The sequence below is a fragment of the Bufo gargarizans genome, chromosome 6 (genome assembly GCF_014858855.1).
Source record: "Bufo gargarizans isolate SCDJY-AF-19 chromosome 6, ASM1485885v1, whole genome shotgun sequence".
Lineage (NCBI taxonomy): Eukaryota > Metazoa > Chordata > Amphibia > Anura > Bufonidae > Bufo > Bufo gargarizans.
The window spans coordinates 131837737-131859339 of NC_058085.1; the positions used below are offsets into that span (position 1 = coordinate 131837737).

Below are 21603 nucleotides of genomic sequence, written 5' to 3' on the forward strand. Positions count from 1 at the left end.
TATCTGGGAACTACCCCAAACTATAGCATTATATACCAATATAAAAATGGTAATTCATAGAGCAAGGCAAATGTTGCTGAGGGTCAAAGACACTGCGCTCTGTGTGTATGGCATTAGAAGGAGGTGCACATACATTGGCCATGTAGTGTCCAGACATATTACATACCTGATCTCATTCCTGTAGCTGTCATATTGCAGAACAGGAACAAAACGAGACAAGTTACCGACCAGCTGCAGGTCATAGACTAAATAGTTGATGAATCGCTCTCCATTCTTATCAATGCTCAGCAGCCCGGTCACCCCTGCACAAAAGATAACACAGACGTATCACTACACCATACAGACATATAAAAGTTGCCATATAATAATATTTCACCATTGAATGTGAATAGGAGGAGTATTTCATCCAGCCAGCCATAAAATTACCAAACAGCTCAGTCCCATTGTATCCTTTAAGGATTTCCACAACGGCTTGTCCATCCGTGATATTACGCCCCTGCTTAAGAACTTCCTGCAAGCCCAAGGCATAGAGTAAGATAGAGTCATGGAGGTAAGCGGCGTAGGGGCTAACCTGCAATGCAAATATTAACTAAAATTCTCTGGTTGAAGAGCACTGCCATCTGCTGGCTGTCAATTGTGATTACAAATGAGGAGAGGATCAGTTTAATGAGGAGGTACCTGGTCTTCAGACTCAATTTCACTGTAGAATGGGGGACCTTTCAGCTTTTCGTACACCTGCTTCATGAAAGACGTATAGCTGTAGGAGGAGTTCACTGCTATCAAGAGGACAGATTCGTAAGCCCGGACAGCAGTCTGATTTCTTTCATTGATCAAGGCGTCCTTCCAAAAAGTTTCCTGAAGATTAATGTGCAATTTAAATCAAACTTACTGTCTACAGCGAGCACAGTGACTGGTCAATACCCGAGGGTTTACAACATTTTGATGGCGCTGTATTACATAATCCCACAAAGAAATACAGCTCCAAATCCCTGCCTTGGACATAGAAGTAAATGCTAAAGGTTTATTTGCCTACTGCTACCACTAGGAGGAGCTCAGGAGCTTACTGTATACTGTTTTATAATTCAGGACAATGTCTATATAATTTGCAATGCATTCATAAGTTTACCCTAGTGGTGGCTGCAGGCCTTAATAATAATATAGTATGCAGAAAGCTCCTGAGCTCCACCTAGTGGTAGCAGTAGGCAAATAAACCTTTAGCATTTACTTCTATGCCCCCCGTTATGGTGACTGCAGGCCTCAATAATATCACAGTATGCAGTAAGTGAGCTGCAGGCCTGTAAATTAAACCCCTTTATTGAACCCCCTAATGCCTTGGCCCCTCTTATCGGTTATACTTACCCCACGCCCTGTCACTTATGATCCTCGCACGGACACTGCTGCATCATTGCAGCAGCAGCATGCTGCTCATCCCCGTCGCAGCCTGCTATTAGTTGTCAATTGCATAACTCCCCCCCCCAATCGACTGATATTTTGAACCGCGCAGCAGGGAGATGCAGCAGCGGCTGCGCTCGGATCAGAAGCGACATGGGTGCCAGGGAGTGGAGTAAGTATAACCGATATGAGGGCCCCAGGCATTAGGGGGGTCATTATAGGGGTTGGATAAGCCCTTTAACACAGTGTATGCAAGCTTGTTAGCTTCCTTAGTGGTGACCTCAGACCTTCATAATAACACATTAAACTCCTGAGCTCTACCTAGCACTGACTGCAGGATGACAAAAAGTTATTATTTACTGTATGTCTATGACTATACCGGGGATTTGGAGCTCTGAATAAGGACACCACATCTGTATTAATATCTTAAACACAAGAAGAAGTACAGCTACATGTGAGCAAATTTAATACTGATAAAGCGCCGGGCCCAGATGGCATACATCCATGGGTACTGAGGTAACGGAGCTCAGTAACTGATAAAATAGTCTATCTCATCTTCTTATACTCTCTTGCAACAGGGTCAGTGCCACAGGACTGGAGGAGGGATGATGTGGCACCAATGCTTAAAAAGTAAAACAGTGGAACCGTGTAACTTTTGTCCGGTAAGTCTCTGGTATGTAAAATATTTGACTGTATTCTACAAGATGAGCTACAAAAGCATATATCAGTGAATACGTTAATAACTGATAACTAGCAAAAATTCATGGAAAAATAGGTTGCGACTAACCAGCAGGCTGGGTTTCTATATGAAGGTGAATGAAAATCTGAATGTTACTCATGTGTAGTGATGGACGAACATTGGTTGGGACAATTCGCGAACGCGATCAAATGTTCGCGAACAGCAAATTCACGGCGGGCCCCATTCACTTTAATGGCAGGCGAACCTGAAAAAACCTTCAGGTCATTATTGCAGCCACCAAATACTTACAAGAAGTGCACAAATCGTCCCACAACATGGACAGTGACATACCAGAGGGGGATCAATGGCAAAAATTCCCACAAAAAATATGTATTTTAATCAGGGGCCATTTTTATGCATCTTAAAGGAAAACAGGCGAGTAAAGGCCCCAAACATTAGGCATTTACCGGACAGAAAAATGATTATGTGGCTGGAGGTATATTAGACGGTCATTTTACTGCCGGCCAGTACAAATAGATGTCAAATACATATGTTTAAAAGAACAAAAAATTGGATTAAAATCATTGCTAACGAAATCCTCCCTCTTGAAAAAAACACAAATGATAATACTTAAAATTCGATGACATGTGGTCGTCACAAACATTAGGCATCCACCTGACAGAGAAGGTCTTTTATGCCGCTTTATTTACCTAAGACAAGGAACATTATTTGTTCTGGGTGGTGGCGGATATGTGTGGGCTGGCAAGAGGAAATTCAATTTAACGTGGTCTTCACAGGTGTTGAATTCCTCCGAGATCCATGCTTCATTCATTTTTAGAAATGTTAGGTAGTCCACACTGTTGTGAGCTAGGCGAGTGCGCTTATCCGTCACGATCCCCCCCTGCTGCGCTGAACGTCCTTTCGGACAGGACACTCAACGAGGGGCAAGGCCCCCATTTGCACTAAATTGGAAGTGGTGGAGCGCCCAGGAGAATGTCATCCTCGGTCTCCTCCCCCCATCCACGGACAACACCAGAGATCCCAGAAAAGTTTAAAACCTGCTCTTCTTGCTCCTTCTCAACCCCGACACCATCCTCCTCTGACTCCTCTTCAGACTCCTGTTGTTGACTTGTCTCAGATGGAGTAGCCCCACCTGGGAATTCATCCAACATCTTCCTGCTCCTCAATGGCTTGATCAATGACACAACGCAATGCACGCTCCAGAAAGAAGGTGTAAAGTACGATGTAACTGATGGCGCCCTGGCTGTGACTGATCAGTTTAGTGATCTCATCAAATGGCCGCAGAAGTCTGCATGCATGAGCAGCCACTGGCGCTGTGAAAAGAAACCAAGCTCCCCAGAACCTGTCCTGCCGCAGAATTCATACAGGTAGTCATTAATGACACGTTTCTGCTGGAACAGCCCATCAGGCATATACAAGGTGGAGTTGCAGCGTGTCGGGCTGTCACAAGGCAAGACATGGCCGTGTAAGATCTTCTAAAACGTGCAGATATTTTCCTGGCCTGTTGCAAGACGTCCTGGACCCCGGAGGATTTGGCAACGAATCGCTGCACGACTATGTTCAGGACGTGTGCCATGCACGGCACGTGTGTCATTTTGCCCTGTTTCAGCGCGCTCAGCAGATTGGCACCGTTGTCGCACACCACTTTACCAACTGTCAAATTGAGCAGGGTTAGCCACTGATCAGCCTGTGACCGCAGAGCTGAAAGCAGTGCAGGATCGGTGTGGCTCTTGGCTTCCAGGCCCAACAGCCGCAGCACAGCATGGCAACGTCTCACCTGGCACGTCGAATAGGTTCTGGGGAGCTTGGGGGTTGCAGCGGAAGAGGCGGTAGCAGTGGAAAAGGAGGAGTCAGCCGAGGAGGAGATGGAGGATGGAGTAGGAGGAGGAGAGGAAGAGGCAGGCCTGCACGCAATCCGTGGCGGTAACACCAAATCCACACGGGTACCACAGGTTGCATGCTTGACAGCCGTCAGAAGGTTCACCCAGTGGGCAGTAAAAGTTATGTACCTTCCCTGCCCGTGTTTGCTAGACCACGTGTCTGTGGTCAGATGTATCTTGGCACCGACACTGTGTGCCAGAGATACATTCACTTGCCGCTAAACGTGGCCATATAGCTCTGGGATGCCCTTCTGGGAGAAATATTTCTTTCCAGGGACCTTCCATTGCGGTGTGCCAATGGCCACAAATTTTTCTGAAGGCCTCAGAGTCCACCAATTTATATGGCAGTAGTTGGCTGGCTAGCAGTTCCGACAAGCCAGCGGTCAACCGTTGGCCAAGAGGATTGTCCGGCGTCATCATTTTTTTATGTTCGAACATTTGGGCCACGGAAGCCTGCCTTGTGCCAGATGAACGTGACAACGGCACGGTGGAAGGTGTAGTCGAGGACAAATTGGAGGAGAGAGGAGAAGGAGAAGAGGCAGGACAAGGAGCGCCGGGAGTGTGGCTTTGTGGGTTCTGACCGTGTTGCTCCCACTGGGCTCGGTGATGGGAGGCCAGGTGCCTTCTTAAGGCGGTCGTCCCTAGGTGAGTGTTCGGCTAACCGCGACTTGACAGTAAAGGCTGCAGATGGCAACACTATTGTCAGCAGCGGACATGTTAAAAAAAGCCCACACTGCGGAGCCATGTGCCGGCGTCCTGGGAGAGCCAGATGTGACCGTGCATGGTGGATGGCTCGCTCCAGATACATTTGCTGTCTGCTTTTTGCCTCTGGTGCAATGCGAGTTCTGCCTGCTTCACCTCCTTCTCCTCCCTATCTGCTGCTCCATCTCTCCCTCTGAACTCCCCTCCTCTTCCTCTCTTGTAGGCACCCACGTGACGTCCATCGACACATCATCATCGTCACCTTCACCACCACTGACATTAGAGATCTCGGAGTAGGCAGCAACAGCGGGGACCTCCCTCATTGGGCTAATCTGGGTACTGTCGTCAGACCGCTGGGTGGCGGCCGTTGCTACCTCCTCTTCCTCATCCGATGTCAAGAATGGCTGCGCATCAGTAAGGTCTGGGAATGGATGGGAAAATAATTGCTCTGATTCGAGTGGAGGGGCTATGGTGGTGGTGGTGTCTTTGGGGGTGCACACAGCAGAGAGTGAGGAGGGTGCTGATACAGAGGATGAGGAGGGTGCAGATACAGAGGATGAGGAAGGTGCAGATGCAGAGGTTGAGGAGGGTACAGAAGCGGAAGGCTGAGTGAGCCACTCAACCAACTCTGGTGCGTCCTTTGACGTAATCGCACGCACCTTCTCCAACTTCCGACTTAGGCTCCGGCCTGGTGCACCTGCCCGACCCCTACCACCCCTGCGGAACGGTCTGCCTCTTCCTCTGCCTGTCATTTTTAAAATGACCCTGTGACAAAGTCCCTATAGAAGAGTAGTATTTGTGGAAGTAGTAATATAGAACCCCTTAATCAGTTTTTTTTTTGGGGGGGGGGGGGGGGGCAACTGGTATATCACACCAGTTGCAATTATTTATTCCAATAGCGTTTGTCCCTCTGTGTAGCTGCGGTATCTCAGCATAACCGCACACAACTGCTGCACAACACAAATCCACTATATAGAAATTATATTATCGGTATATCACACCCGTCAGTAAGTCACACCTATCGATAGCACCAGGCTCGGACTGGCCCACAGGGGTACAGGGGAATCCCCCGGTGGGCCCCTGAGCAAGGTGGGCCCCTAGTCTCCCACCTCCTGCACAAGTGGCACATAACACAGTAGACTTACTGCACTACATACATATCTTCAATGTACAGCACCTCAACCAGCCGATGTTCATATAAAAAAACTTGTTAGATTATTTATTATATTTAAAAGTATCCGTATGGTGGCCCCCCCAAAATAAATTTTACTGGTGGGCCCTAGGTACCCCAGTCTGATACTGGATAGCACACCTATACCAGTCCTTAAAAGGACTTTTGTGGCCCTAGTAGCTAGCGTTTGGTGTCCCTAACAGCCTGTCCCTGCTCCACACAGCAACCTCTCCCTACACTGGCAAAAGACTGAATGTAAAATGGAGGCCAGATCGGGTTTATTTATAGAGTGGGGTGTGTCCATGTGCCGAAACGTCTCAATTGGCTGTCCTGTCCCACCTGATGGATGTGTCATGGGTCAAAGTTCTGCACAATGCAAAGAATATGGTGCCGGCGGACATCGCCATATGTTCGCCTGTTCGGTGAATAGCGAACTAGCAAAGTTCGCCGCGAAACGACCGCCAGGCAACCGCAAGGCCATCTCTACTCATGTGGCAGATGTGAAATATCTGGATTTTGCAAGAGCATTTATTACAGTTCCAGACAAGAGCCTTGTGCTGAAGCTGCAAATGCAGGGACTGGGGGCAATATCTGCACATGGGTAAAGAACTGGTTACGGGACAGAAAGTCAGTACAGGGGACCACAAGGATCTGTATTGGGAGCAGTGGAGGCCACAAGGATTTTATTTTATTTTAGTAACTGGCCATGCAGCTCTGAAGTGTAGTGGATAAGATTCTTGGCTGTGATGTAGAAGGTTGTGAGTTCGAATCCCACAAAAAACTTTTCAGAAATAGAGGCTAAATTAGATTTAAATACACTGGGTGTCCCCAAGCACTGACTCCATATATGGACATAGCTATATATGGAGTCAGAGCATGGACTCCTAAGCTGAACTAGAGTCCTGACACCCTCCCCTCTCCAGAGCAGGGGGTGTCTGGTTTAATGCTCGGGTTCTCCCATTGACTTCCATTGTGCTTGGGTGCTACTCGAGCACACAAGCACTTTGGTGTTAAACCAACACTAATCTTTACTGAAAGCACTGGAGTCCACAATGATCTGTACTAGGAGCAGTGGAGACCACAAGGATATGTACTGGAAGCAGTGGAGTCCACAATGATCTGTACTAGGAGCAGTGGAGACCACAAGGATCTTTACTGGAAGCAGTGGAGACCACAAGGATCTTTAGTGGAAGCAGTGGAGACTACAATGATCTGTACTGGGAGCAGTGGAGACCACAAGGATCTGTACTGGAAGCAGTGGAGACCACAAGGATCTGTACTGGGAGCAGTGGAAACCACAAGAATCAATATTGGGAGTAACAGTGACCACAAGGATCTATACTGGGTGCAGTGGAGACCACAAGGATCTGTACTGTAGGCAGTGGAGACCACAAGGATCTGTACTGGGAGCAGTGGAGAGTGGAGACCACAAGGATCTGTACTGGGAGCAGTGGAGACCACAAGGATCTGTACTGGGAGCAGTGGAGACCACAAGGATCCGTGTCAATCCCGATTCTCCTTAATCTCTTTATCAGTGATTGAGAGCAAAGCGTCAGATTTTGCAGATTACACAACACTATGTAGGATACTGAGAACCCAGCTTGATGGTCCAATATTCCAGAGAGACCTCGGAGTGCTAGAAAGGGTTAGAGACGGGCGACCAGATTATTAAATGGGAAGGGAGGTCTCAGCTGTGATGAGCGGCTCGTTCCACCTAGAGGTGATGTTTTGCTATTACGTGTGCGGTCAGAACTGGCACAGGATTTATTCATCCCAAGGACTTTACAAAGGACCAGGGACATTCATTAGAGTACAGGAAAGGATTCTTCACAGTTAGAGCAGTCACAGTATGGAATGCCCGACCCCAGGAGGTAGTAATGGCAGATACTACGTCAGGAATTCTAGCTAATTGCAAACAGCATTGAGGGTTATAGTTAATCTAATAATTAATATTGTATAATTGACCTTCATGGACCTGTGCTTTTTTTTCCCCTGTGTAACTATGACATTGACTTTTAGGTCCTGATGCAAAATCTGAACTAGGGTCTCCGAAACTTGTGGCACTGCTGTTCCTGAGCGTCACCTACGGTTTTGTGGCCTCTACATGGTTGAGCTGCAATATCTCTACCTCCTACAGCTATCCCACTGCAGATATAATGGTTTTAATGGTTGCAAATTGGGGGCCACTGCATGTTCCTCCCTGTCATGACCACTTACCGTCACTAAGCTAGTTTTTTTGTCTCCTGCTTCTCCCCTTCCAGAACCACAACCAACTGAACAGCAGCTAATGTGATTGTTTGTTGCCGGTTGGAAGTAATGGTCTGCAGCAGAATGCTCTGCCTTCAGAGATTCAGCCCCTCCACTGAGTCGAACCCAATCCCTATCACCTGAGGCACATCTCTTCTGAGGCACTTCTAGACAGTGTCCCTTTAAATGTAATCCTTTCCATCATATCCACACTCACCAGGAATCCGCTGACTTCAAACTGCTGGATCATGATGAAGACGTACTGTCCGTTTATCAGCCCCTGCCTTTCCGCTTCCAGCAGGATCAGCCTGGAGTTGTCAAAATTTGCCACGAGTATGATGACTGGGAGGAAGGAAGAAAGAGGCATTGTGATGTAGGCAGTCTGCTCTTGCCCCCCTCTCACAGCATGCGGTCTCTCACAACAGAAAGATAGAAGCTGCAGCCGCATCCCCCTCCTCCTCTCTATCTACAATTTACTGTTTGGAAAGATTTAGAAAAGGGTCTGCAGACAAGGAAAGTAGAACTACAGGCTGCTGGAAGGTGAGGAAGACAACAATCATGTTTACATTGATGCAACAACCATTTATGATGATACTTAAAGTCAGTAGAATAAAGGATGAAAAAAAGAAAAAGACCGCTCATTGGGCGCTGCAGGCATACAGATGAGTCTTCAGTATGGGCAGCACGGTGGCTCAGCGGTTAGCACTGGTGCCTTGCGGCACTGGGGTCCTAGGTTCGTATCCGACCAAGGGCAACATCTGCATGGAGTTTGTATGTTCTCCCCGTGTTTGCCTGGGTTTCCTCCGGGTTCTCCGGTTTCCTCCCACACTCCAAAGACAGACTGATAGGGACCTTAGATTGTGAGCCCCATTGGGTACAGTTGAATGCTAATGTCTGTAAAGCGATGCGGAATATAGTAGCGCTATATAAGTGTTCTTTTATTCAATATCAGTCAACGCGTTTCAAGGGCGGAGCGCCCCCTTCATCAGGACAATTACAGGATGACATTTAGATGCATGGTTTTAGTCACACTTTTGGCGCGCTCATCTGCGGGGAAGGTTGGGGGCCGGATCGGGTGAGTGGCAGGATCGTGCGTGTTTTGCATAATGAGGTTCACTCGCAAAGAACCTCTTTCTCCGGCCTCGCTGCTATTGTTGTGGTACAGATTCATTGTGTTGCCTCCGCATTCCCACAACAATTATTGTAGAGATGCGCAGCTCAAAGCACAACATTGTCACCAAGGCGCTGAATTATAGATACAAGAACCCATGGATCATTCTTCCTGTATACACTAAACCCATGCGGTCAAGCCCCGCAATCCCGCAACGAATAAGGATTACCTGCGGGTAACAATAGGTACGGAACGAGCAGGGGCGGTCTTGCACTGAACGCGATCGCCCCAGACTGACAGCTCGAGCGCTCCGGGATAAGAGAGCGCCCAACAACTATTAACTCAGCATTATGACACTGCGAGGCAGTGCACCTCGCAGTATCGCGGGGTATGCGCATAGAAGGCACTATACATGTACAGAAGGTGCCAAATTCAGCGCATTGGTGACAATGTTGTGCTTTGAGCTGTGCATCTCTACAATAATTGTTGTGGGAATGCGGAGGCAACACAATGAATCTGACAACAATAGCAGCGAGGCCGGAGAAAGAGGTTCTTTGCGAGTGAACCTCATTATTCAAAACATGCACGCTCCTGCCACTCACCAGATCCGGCCCCCAACCTTCTGCAATGAGCAGGACTGTGGTCAGTTACACTAACGCTAAATTATAGAGTGGGTCAGGATATGAGTATAATAGTCTATAGTTTTGTTTGTGACGCCAATTGCAGCATGCACAGGGTACTGTCACAGAGCCCTTTAAAGGTTATAACTCACACCCCAGGTTAGGAATGCCAGAGTGGTGTAATGTCTCGTTATGGTAGTGGTAATTGTGTCAACGGTGTCTCCTACATGGGTACGGCTGGACTCCTGGCTCCTGGCTCACTTGCAATAAATTTAGTGTAGTGATAGTAGGAGTAATAGAGGGATTTTGCAGCAGAAATTGAGATCCAGACCTTTGGTAAAGTTCAAACTTGTATTTACTGATGGTAACTTTCATCCAAGCAAGATACAGCTTTTGTCTTAGGTCCCAGCAGGTATTGGCAATTGTTGTCAGGGATTTATCTTCTGCTCTATCAACCTGGAGCTTGCAGGAAAGGACGTCTGCTTTGTAGCTCTATACTGTGGCAGGAATTTGGCTTCTGCACTCTATCTATTGCTGTCTGGGGACTGACTAGCTGAGGAGGAACATGGAGTCTCCTGGGTCTCTGGACTTTACTCACAGTTATCTTCTCAGGGTATGCTTTCTTCCTGTAACTCGAGTTGTCTGTTTGCTTCATCCAGCCGAGGCTGCAGGGCTCAGGCTAGGGATTTGATCAATGTCTCAGCCGAGACAAGATCCTGGCTTTCTTCTCTATCTCAGGGAGCTCCTAACATGCACACCCTACCTCTAGCAGGGGGTGGCCTACACTCACTCTAACTTCCTTCTCTCCCCATTCTGCAGGATGTGGGCACAGCCCATTCTGCTCACAGAGGGGGAGCTAAGCTGGAATGAACTATTCCAGCTTAGATGTACTAAACTGAACCTAAGTCCTTGCTAGCACATTGCTACCACCTGCTGGTGAACATGGAAATTACAGCAATATACATTTAACATGGTTTATTAATCACAGTTGTGAGGATATAATGTAAAATTACATCAGATGACAAGGTGAAGGCTCTTAAGAGATTGTAAAAGAGTTTAGTAACACAACTCTGGGATGTTACACTTCCCCTTAGATAAGCGCGCCAAAAGTGTGATTTAAACCATGCAGCATGTATCTAAATGTCATCCTGTAATATTGTCCTGATGAAGGGGGCGCTCTGCCCTTGAAACGCGTTGACTGATATTGAATAAAAGAACACCTATTTATACTGAAGACTCATCTGTAAATCTGCAGAGCCGAACGAGCGGTCTTTTTCTTTTTTTCATCCTTTATTCTACAAGCAATTCTCCTGGAGCTCGTGAACGAGACGGGGGGAGACCGGGCAGCAGCAAGGCATTCCCTAGGCTGGTGGGGTTAGATACCAGCAAAGCTCAAATAGCTGTTGTGACTCTTCACAACAGTTTTCGATAAGCACTGTACACTTTTATGACATAAGACGGTACTGCACATGAGGTGCTGTGTTCTTTGTTTTATTCTTGTATGATACTTAAAGTCAGATATTGCATACATCAGGTCAATCAGAAGACGTTTTGTTAAGACCCAAAAATGCATACCCTTCAACTTTCTTAAAAGAGGTACAGAAGGCCCAGGAGCATAGCTAAAGAGGGGACAACATGGCATGTGTGCCAGGTACAGAGTAGATGAATGGGGCAGCAAGCTAAATATTTGCCCCGGGTGAATGAAAGTCTGGTTACGACTGCCACAGGTGCCCCTAATGCCTGGCACAGAGATGTACAGTGTCGGGAAAATTCAACACTGTGCCAGAAATCAGATAAGCCACCATATAGGGCCATGGATGTCTATGTTCTGTATGCCTCCTATAGTGTCTGCTATACATCTCAAAATACTCAACCCATACGACAAGACAAAGTAACTGACATTGGTATTTCCTAACCTTGCTACATGTATCAGTGTAATAGCAGGAAACAATGGACTTCTCAATGCACCTCTGGATGTGAGTGGAGTATCAGACCTGATGTATTTCTGTTACCTCTAGCGAGTGAAGCCACTGATCTGAGAGCCTCCCGCAGACTGTCTGGGTTTGTTGTTTCGTATTTCTTCTTCACAGTGATGGTGAAGTTTACAACCAGCTGATTTTCCAGTAACGTCCACAGTTCATCTATTTTGTCCCACGTCGACTCCGCGGCTGATCCTCCAAACAAGGCAACATATTCCCAATTAAAATATTTCAAGGTTTTCTCCAGAGCATCAGATATTCGCTGGAGAGGGGAAATTATTTTGATGTAGGTGTTATAGATTTGGTTGTTACTAAGCTTTGGGGTGTGACTAACAAAGCCAAACATTGGAATATTCCAAGTGGAGACCAGCAAGCCTGTGACCTGCGTACAGAAGGAGAAGAGGATCAGGCTGAGCAAAGAACCTGGCTCAAATGTATTAGAGTTTTCAGCTGCTGGTTTGAAGCCCAAGACTACTGTACTACCCAAGACTGCTCTACTGACCAGGACTACTCTACTATGCAACAAGGCTCTACTGCCTGACACTGTTCTACTGCTCAAGACTACTCTACTGACTAAGACTGCTCTACTGACCAGGACTACTCTACCATGCAACAAGGCTCTACTGCCTAAGACTGGTCTACTGCTCAAGACTACTCTACTGACTAAGACTGCTCTACTAAGACTGCTCTACTGCCCAAGACTGCTCTACTGCCCAAGACTGCTCTACTGACCAAGACTGCTCTACTGACCAAGACTGCTCTACTGACCAAGACTGCTCTACTGACCAAGACTGCTCTACTGACCAAGACTGCTCTACTGACCAAGACTGCTCTACTGACCAAGACTGCTCTACTGACCAGGACTACTCTAACATGCAACAAGGCTCTACTGCCTAAGACTGGTCTATTGCTCAAGAGTACTCTACTGACTAAGACTGCTCTACTAAGACTGCTCTACTGCCCAAGACTACTAAGACTGCTCTACTAATGCTACTCTACTGCCCAAGACTGCTCTACTGCCCAAGACTGCTCTACTGCCCAAGACTGCTCTACTGCCCAAGACTGCTCTACTGCCCAAGACTGCTCTACTGCCCAAGACTGCTCTACTGACCAGGACTACTCTAACATGCAACAAGGCTCTACTGCCTAAGACTGGTCTACTGCTCAAGAGTACTCTACTGACTAAGACTGCTCTACTAAGACTGCTCTACTGCCCAAGACTACTAAGACTGCTCTACTAATGCTACTCTACTGCCCAAGACTGCTCTACTTCCCAAGACTGCTCTACTGCCCAAGACTGCTCTACTGCCCAAGACTGCTCTACTGCCGAAGACTGCTCTACTGCCGAAGACTGCTCTACTGCCCAAGACTGCTCTACTGCCCAAGACTGCTCTACTGACTAAGGCTGCATTACTGCTCAAGACTGCTCTACTGCCCCAGACTGCTCTACTGCCCCCAGACTGCTCTACTGCTCTACTGCTCAAGGCTGCTCTACTGCCCAAGGCTGCTCTACTGCCCAAGGCTGCTCTACTGACTAAGGCTGCTCTACTGACTAAGGCCTCATGCACACGACCACTGTTTTGGTCCACATCCGAGCCACCGTTTTTGCGGCTCGGATGCGGACTCATTCACTGTCCGCATCCGTTGCTCCGTTCCGTAGCCCCGCAAAAAAAATATAACATGTCTTATTCTTGTCCGTTTTGCAGACAAGAATAGGCATTTCTACAATAGGCCACCTGTTCCTTTCCGCAAATTGCGGAAGGCACATGGGCAGCTTCTGTTTTTTGCGGCTCCGCGGTTTGCGGACCCCAAAAAACGGAACGCTCGTGTGCATAAGGCCTAAGGCTGCTCTACTGCGCAACACGGCTCTACTGCCTAAGACTGCTCAACTGCTCAAGACTACTCTACCGACTAAGACTGATCTACTGTTCATACTGCTCTACTGACTAAGGCTACACTACTGGCCAAGACTGCCCTACTATTAGAGACTACTCTACTGTGCAACATGGCCCTACTGACTAAGACTGCTCTACTAAGACTGCTTTACTGACTAAGACTACACTACTGGACAGGACTGCTGTACTGCCAAAGGCTGCCCTACTGCTTGAGACTGCCCCACTGCCCGAGACTGGCCTACTGCCTCAGACTGCCCTGCTGCCTGTCTGCTCCAATGCCCAAAACTGCCCTACTGCCCAAGACCGCTCTACTGCCCAAGACCGCTCTACTGCCCAAGACCGCTCTACTGCCCAAGACCGCTCTACTGCCAAAGAGTGCTCTACTGCCCAAGACTACTCTAATGCTCAAGACGACTCTAATGCCCAAGACTGCTGTACTGCCAAAGACTGCCCTACTGTCCCAGACTTCTCCACTGCATTAGACTGTTTTATGGTCCAAGGTTGTTTTACTGCCCGAGACAGCTCTACTGACTAAGGCTACACTACTGCCCAAGACTGCTCTACTGCCCAAGGCTGCTCTACTGCCCATTACCGCTGCACTGCCCAAGACCACTCTACTGCCCAATACTGCTCTACTACCCAAGAGTACTCTAATTCCCAAGAATACTGTACTGCCCATTACTGCTCTGCTGCCCAATAGCACTCTACAGCTCAGTACCGTTCCACTGCCAAAGACCACTCTACTGCTCAATACTGATCTACTGCCCAAGACTACTCTAATGCCCAAGAATCCTGTACTGCCCAAGACCGCTCTATCGCCCTATGCTGCTCCACTGCCCAATAGCGCTCTACAGGGCCGCTCTACAATTACAGCTCAGTACCGCTCTACTGCTCATTACCGCTGTATTGCCCAAGACCACTCTACCGCCCTATGCTGCTCCACTGCCTAAGACTGCTCTACTGCCAAAGACTACTCTAATGCCCAAGACCGCTCTATCGCCCTATGCTGCTCCACTGCCCAATAGCGCTCTACAAGGCCGCTCTACAACTACAGCTCAGTACCGCTCTACTGCCTATTACCGCTGTATTGCCCAAGACCACTCTACCGCCCTATGCTGCTCCCCTGCCCAAGACTGCTCTACTGCCAAAGACTACTCTAATGCCCAAGACCGCTCTACTGCTTGGTTCTCATGACAACACTTATGACTTGAGTGCTGCTCTTGTTTTGTCTTCATATATGTACATTATAGATATTATTATCCTCATATTATGTATAGGTTTAAACATTGTAATTTTTCAGATGAAGCAATCCTAACCTGTCAGCAGTACAGATCTCTCTTGTCCCGATAATTACAATGTAGCAGCCTGGAGTCCAGGATGTTTATCTCACAAAGTATTGTCTAGACTGTATGCAATTGTAGCAAACTCTCAGCTGTGAGAAGTATTTGATTGAGTCAGGTTTGCAGCCTATAGTTTTAAAAGGATAATTTTTCTATTCAAAGACCGCAAGCAGAGATCTTTACAATGGGGAGGAGCTGAACACAGAGTATTACTTGTTCACTTACCAACGATTAAGCTTCATTTACAGGAAATTGGACAAGTTCCTTCAAGGCAGAACCAGCCGACAGGCATCCGAGACACCGAAAGACACAGGGCCATGCAAGCTGCAGTTGTGTTCTATTGATTATTCATTGTCAGTGGCTTGCTAATTGCTGATGGCCTCACAGCCGTGTCTCTGCCGCCCACTGCCCGCCACGTCTGACTCTATTCTTAGCATCAGTAACATCAGCTGGAAGTGGGAACCTGGGGTGGTAATCCTATAGGACAGGGATCAGCAACCTTCGGCTCTCCAGCTGCGGTGAAACTACAATTCCCAACATGCTTCATTCAGAGAAGAGCAGAGTAAGGCCTCTTGCACACGACCGTGTGTCTCCCGTGCTGCAGACCGCAAATTGTGGTCCGCAATGCATGGGCACCGACCGTGGGCCAGCCGCATGCGGATCGCAACCCCAATTACTTGAATGGGGTCCGCGATCCGTCCGTTCCGCAAAAAAATAGGACGAGTTCTATCTTTTTGCGGAACGGAAGCACGGAACCCTACAAAAGCACTCCGTAGTGCTTCCATTCCGTGGTTCCATTCCGCACCGCATCTACCGATTTGCGGACCCATTGCAGTGAATGGGTCCGCATCCGTGATGCTGAATGCACACGGCCGGTGTCCCATGTATTGTGGACCCGCCATATACGGCCCGCAATACGGCCACTGGGGACACACGGTCGTGTTCAAGAGGCCTAAGTATGCATGCTGGGAGTTGTAGTTTCACAACAGCTGGAGTGCCGTAGGTTCCCTACCCCTGCTATAGGATCTAAGGGAAGCCATAACTACATATTGATATTGCTTTCCATGTTAGGCCATGTTCACATGCTTAGGATTGTATCAGGATTGAATCCTGACATTCTGCAATTAATGGAAGTGAATGCGGCATTTTACAGTATAGCCAATTCACATGGAGCAGAAAAACCCAGAGTAAAGCTGAATGTTCAAGATGCATGGATTCCTGCCAGATTACAATGGCGCCAACTAACAAGTGAATCTGCCAGCATGTCCGCAGCGGACAACAGCCTCACTGCTGACAAATCCAACAAGTGCGAACATAGCCTAAGCCAGAGTATTCTCTTCTGACTAATTACACACTGATACAGAGGTCCAAATCCCCTGCTGCTGTAAACACAGCCATAGAGTCATCAGGGCTCCCTGCATGTACCGCTATACAGCTCCCAATGAACCCAATAAGAAATCTCTACAACGCCCTCCAGTGGTGGCGCTGGGACAACTCTATTGCTGGGCAAAAGTAAGCAGGAGATTTGGAGCTCTGCAACAGAAACAGCGCTCCCCCTAGGCAGGGATGTCAAACTCGTGGCCCTCCAGCTGTTGGAAAACTACAACTCCCATCATGCCTGGGCCTACTACAGCTATCAGGGAATGATGGGAGTTGTAGTTTTGCAACATCTGGAGGGCCATGAGTTTGACATCCATGGCCTAGAGAATAATATTAAGGCCTCATGCACACGGCCTTTGTGTGGGTTCGCAATTCCGGATATGCGGAACAGAGTCACGAGACGGAACACCGGAACCACTATGGAGTGCTTCCGTGGTGTTTCTTTCCGCTGTTCCGCACCGCAAATAAATATGACATGTCATTTTTTTTGGGTGCGGACAGACCACAGACCCATTCAAGTTGAATGGGCCTGACCCGTTACATGGATGTTGCCCGTGCATTGGGGACCGCAATTGCACAACGGCCGTGTGCATGAGGCCTGAGTCAGAATTCTGGTACATTCTGACTTAATGCATGTGTTTGCTGTCAGTGAATGAGCACGCCGGTTTACAGGCAATAAATGTGGAGATAGCTAGCATAGCTGAAAAGAGGATACATTGGATGGGATTTACAGGGGATTTCTGTCTTAATTTGCTTATATAAAAGCAGGTGTACATGCTTTGCATCACATTTATTATGGGGTTTAGACTTTTTTAAGGGCTAATGCACACAAACATACACTTCAATGGGGAAATGACTCCATATGCATTCTGTGTCCGTAAAAAAATAAAACATGTTGTATTATTGTCCACATTACGGAAAATGATAGGACTGTTCTATTAGGGGTCAGCCGCTCTGTTCCACAAAATACAGAATGCACGCGGTTCGGTATCCGTGTTTTGCAGATGACAAAACACTTACTGCTGTGTGCTACAAACTGTCCATTTTTAACAGACTTTTTTTTCACTAATGCCTTTCTGAGAAAGGGAAATTAAAAAACGGATCCATGCAATTGAATGGGGGCTGTCGGTCAGTGAAAAACGGACAAGATAGAACATGTTGATGTCTGTTTTTCACTGACAGTCAAATAAAACTGCCATGTGAATAACCCTATAGACTACCATTGGTGAAGGTCAATAAAAAAAATGTACAGCACGTGTCCGTTTTTCACTGTCGTATGCATGTAGCCTAAGACTCACTGGAAAAGGGATGTACCTTACAGAAGTGGTTAAAAAGGGGACATGGCCTAAGATGCAGTAACGTGAAAAGATTGCACCAAAACTTTGTCAGCCAACCAAGAGGTGGTAAAAAATTGCAAAAGTAACATATCTAACAATGCACTCGGTTCATCGTCCATCATCAGCCACTGTGATAAATTTGGTGCATCTTTAGTCTGAGCTGAAGCGGTCTTAAATATTAGTAAATCTACAAAACACAGAAAACATTGGATGAACAGTGTTAGCAAAGATAAGAAACGTACTATAATTTACCTCTTTCCCTCTCGGTTATGTAATAGCTCAGAATCTCTGCACTCACTGAAAAGTGATGGAAATTACAGAGTAAATCACTGAAAACTTTTAATGGTTCTTGTAATAAAAGGTAATCTCTTTTATATATATATATGAGTTTCTGTCTGTCTGTCTGGACGTTCTTTATGCGCGACCAAACGACTGGACCGATCTTAACCAAATTTGGCACACAGATACATCAGGTGTCTGGGAAGGTTTTAGACTGGGCCTCAGCTCTCTAGGACGTACTGTTCCTGAGATATTCCTAAAAAATTACCTGCATTAGCCAATACCAGCCTGCAAGTCTTTCTCTTCAAATCCCAACTGCCATAAACACAGTTTTACTCCAGGTTTCCACAACAACCCAGCACTGTGGGCGCTATGAAGGTCCCTGTTAAAGGGGCAGTCACTGTGAAAGTCACTGTTAAAGGGGCGGTCACTGTGAAAGTCACTGCTAAAGGGGCGGTCACTGTGAAAGTCACTGTTAAAGGGGCGGCCACTGTGAAAGTCACTGTTAACCTCTTAATGACACAGGTCGTACAGGTATGGCCTAATGTCCTGGTACTTAAGAACACAGGGCATACCCGTACGTCCTGTGTAGTTTTGATCACTGCCACACGGCCGGCAGTGATCGGAACAGGGTGCCTGTTGATATCATTCAGCAGGCACCCTGTGACAATGCCTAGGGGGGTCCTGTGACCCCCCCCCCCCCCGCATTGCCGATCGCTACAAACCGCAGGTCAATTCAGACCTGCGGAATGTAGAGCTTATGCAAGTTTCTGATCCCTGCAGTCCGTGACCGCAGGGATCAGAAACCTCAAAGTGCCTGTATTTCGAAGTTAACCGCCCCCTGAAGCCCTCTGTGTTTTTGCGCCTTTGGGCGCGCGATCTTCCGCCCGCCCCCTGTTTTTTCTCAGGATGAACGAGCGGTTTAATCAGAGTGTCAGCTCATTGCTGACACTCTGATTCAAACGGCTGACATCTGTGCAGATGTCAACCATTTTAACCCCTTCCATGCCGCAGTCCGTAGGGACCGCTGTATGGAAGGGGAGGGAGCTCCCTCCCTCTCCCATAGGGGGGCTGCTGTGCCTTTGCAGCCCCTGGACAGGATGGGGTCACGGAGGGAGGGAGCCCCCCCTCAGGGGAGGCAGACGGGGGAAGGTTCCCATGGCAACAGGACGCCTCCTCAGGCACCCTGCTGTCCATGGTGCTGAACAGACCTGTGCTAAAGGAAAAGATCTCTTCAGACAAAGTGTGAGTGAAATACAGTGCAGTACAATCTATACTGTACTGTACTGTATTATACAGACATAAGACCCACTGGATCTTCAAGAACCAAGTGGGTCTGGGTAAAAAAAGAAAAAAAAGTGAAAAAAAGTAAAAATAAAAAAACAGTTATCCCTGATTAAAAATAATAAAAAAAAATTCCCTACACATGTTATATATCACCATGTCCGTAACGACCTGATCTATAAAACGATCTATAAATGTTACATTCCAATGTTACATTATGGTGAACGCCATAAAAAATTAAAACTATGATGAAATTGAAATTTAGCCCACCTTACTTCCCAAAAAAGGTAATAAAAGTGATCAAAAAGGTCGTAAGTATGCCAAAATAGTACCATTCAAACCGTCGCCTCATCCTACAAAAAAATGAGCCCCTACATGAGACAATGGCCCAAAAATAAAAATAAACTATGGATCTCAGACTATGGAGAAACAAAAACAAGTTTTTTTTGTTTCAAAAATAATATTATTGTGTAAAACCTTAATAAATAAAAAAAGTACACATACTAGGTATTGCCGTGTCCGTAAGAACCTGCTCTATAAAAATATCACATGACCTAACCCCTCAGATGAACAACACAAAAAGTGTAATAGCAAGTGACCCTAAGACAATCGCCCAAAAACTAAAAAAAACTGTGGCTCTCAGACTATGGAGACACTAAAATGATTTTTTTTGTTTCAAAAATGATATTGTGTAAAACGTAAATAAATTTAAGAAAGTAAACATTTTAGGTATCCCTGCGTCCGTAACAACCTTCTCTATAAAAATAGCACATGATCTAATCTGTCAGATGAACGTTGTAAATAATAAAAAATAAAAACTGTTTTTGGCAAATTTTCCATTTGAATTAATTTTTTCCCGTAACAAAGCAAGGGTTAACAGCCAAACAAAACTCAATATTTATTGTCCTGATTCTTTAGTTTACAGAAACACCCCATATGTGGTCGTAAACTGCTGTACAGACACACGGCAGGGCGCAGAAGGAAAGGAATGCCATATGGATTTTGGAAGGCAGTTTTTGCTGGACTTGTTTTTTGACACCATGTCCCCCCTGATGCACCCCTAGAGTAAAAACTCCAAAAAGTGACCCCATTTAAGAAACTACACCCCTCAAGAAATTCAAAACAAATTTTACTAACTTTGTTAACCTTTTAAGTGTTCCACATGAGTCAATGGCATATGGAGATGATATTTTTTGTTACTTTACTTTACAAAAAGTGTAATATAGAGCAAACAAAAATCATATGTACCCTAAAATAGTACCCAAAAAACTGCCACTTTATCCAGTAGTTTCCAAAATGTGGTCACGTTTTTGGAGTTTCTACTCTAGGGGTGCATCATGGGGCTTCAAATGGGACATGGTGTAAACAAACCAGTCCAGCGAAATCTGCCTTCCAAAAACCCCACAGCGCTCCTTTCCTTCTGCGCCCTGCCGTGTGTCTGTACAGCAGTTTACGACCACATATCGGGTGTTTCTGTAAACCGCAGAATCAGGGCAATAAATATAGAGTTTTGTTTGGCTGTTAACCCTTGCATTGTTAGTGGAAAAATTGGATTAAAATGGAAAATTTGGCAAAAAATTTAAATTCTGAAATTTCATCTCCGTTTGCTATCAACTCTCGGGGAACACCTAAAAGGTTAATGATGTTTGTAAAATCAGTTTTGAATACCTTGAGGGGTGCAGTTTCTAGAATGGGTTCACTTTTGGGTGGTTTCTATTATGTAAGCCTCACAAAGTGACTTCAGACCTGAATTGGTCCCTAAAAAGTAGGTTTTTGAAAATTTCAGAAAATTTACAAGATTTGCTTATAAACTTCTAAGCCTTGTAATGTCCCCAAAAAATAAAATGGCATTCTCAAAATGATCCAAACATGAAGTAGACATATGGGGAATGTAAACTAATAACTATTTTTGGAGGTATTACTATGTATTATAGAAGTAGAGAAATTGAAACTTGGAAATTTGCTAATTTTTCCCAAATTTTGGTAAATTTGGTATTTTTTTATAAATAAAAATGATTTTTTTTTACTCCATTTTACCAGTGTTATGAAGTACAATATGTGACAAAGAAACTATCTCAGAATGGCCTGGATAAGTAAAAGCGTTTTAAAGTTATCACCACATAAAGTGACACTGGTCAGATTTTCAAAAAATTGCCTGGTCCTTAAGGGGAAATAAGGCTGTGTCCTTAAGGGGTTAACGGGGCGGTCACTGTGAAAGTCACTGTTAAAGGGGTGGTCACTGTGAAAGTCACTGTTAAAGGGGCGGGCACTGGGGAGGTTTTTGTT

At 46.3% G+C, this 21603-nt stretch overlaps 1 protein-coding gene across 1 annotated transcript in view; it reads right to left on the reverse strand.

Annotated features, from left to right (window-relative positions):
- The window catches only part of LOC122942046 (guanylate cyclase 2G-like), a 105894-nt gene that overhangs the window by 71501 nt on the left and 12790 nt on the right, over positions 1 to 21603 (reverse strand). Inside the window, exons 2-6 of the mRNA XM_044299539.1 lie at positions 11836 to 12184; positions 8310 to 8434; positions 679 to 855; positions 427 to 571; positions 167 to 302 (exon numbers count right to left, since the gene is read on the reverse strand). Coding sequence (XP_044155474.1) covers positions 167 to 302; positions 427 to 571; positions 679 to 855; positions 8310 to 8434; positions 11836 to 12184 — 932 coding nt within the window. The remainder of the gene's footprint in view (positions 1 to 166; positions 303 to 426; positions 572 to 678; positions 856 to 8309; positions 8435 to 11835; positions 12185 to 21603) is intronic.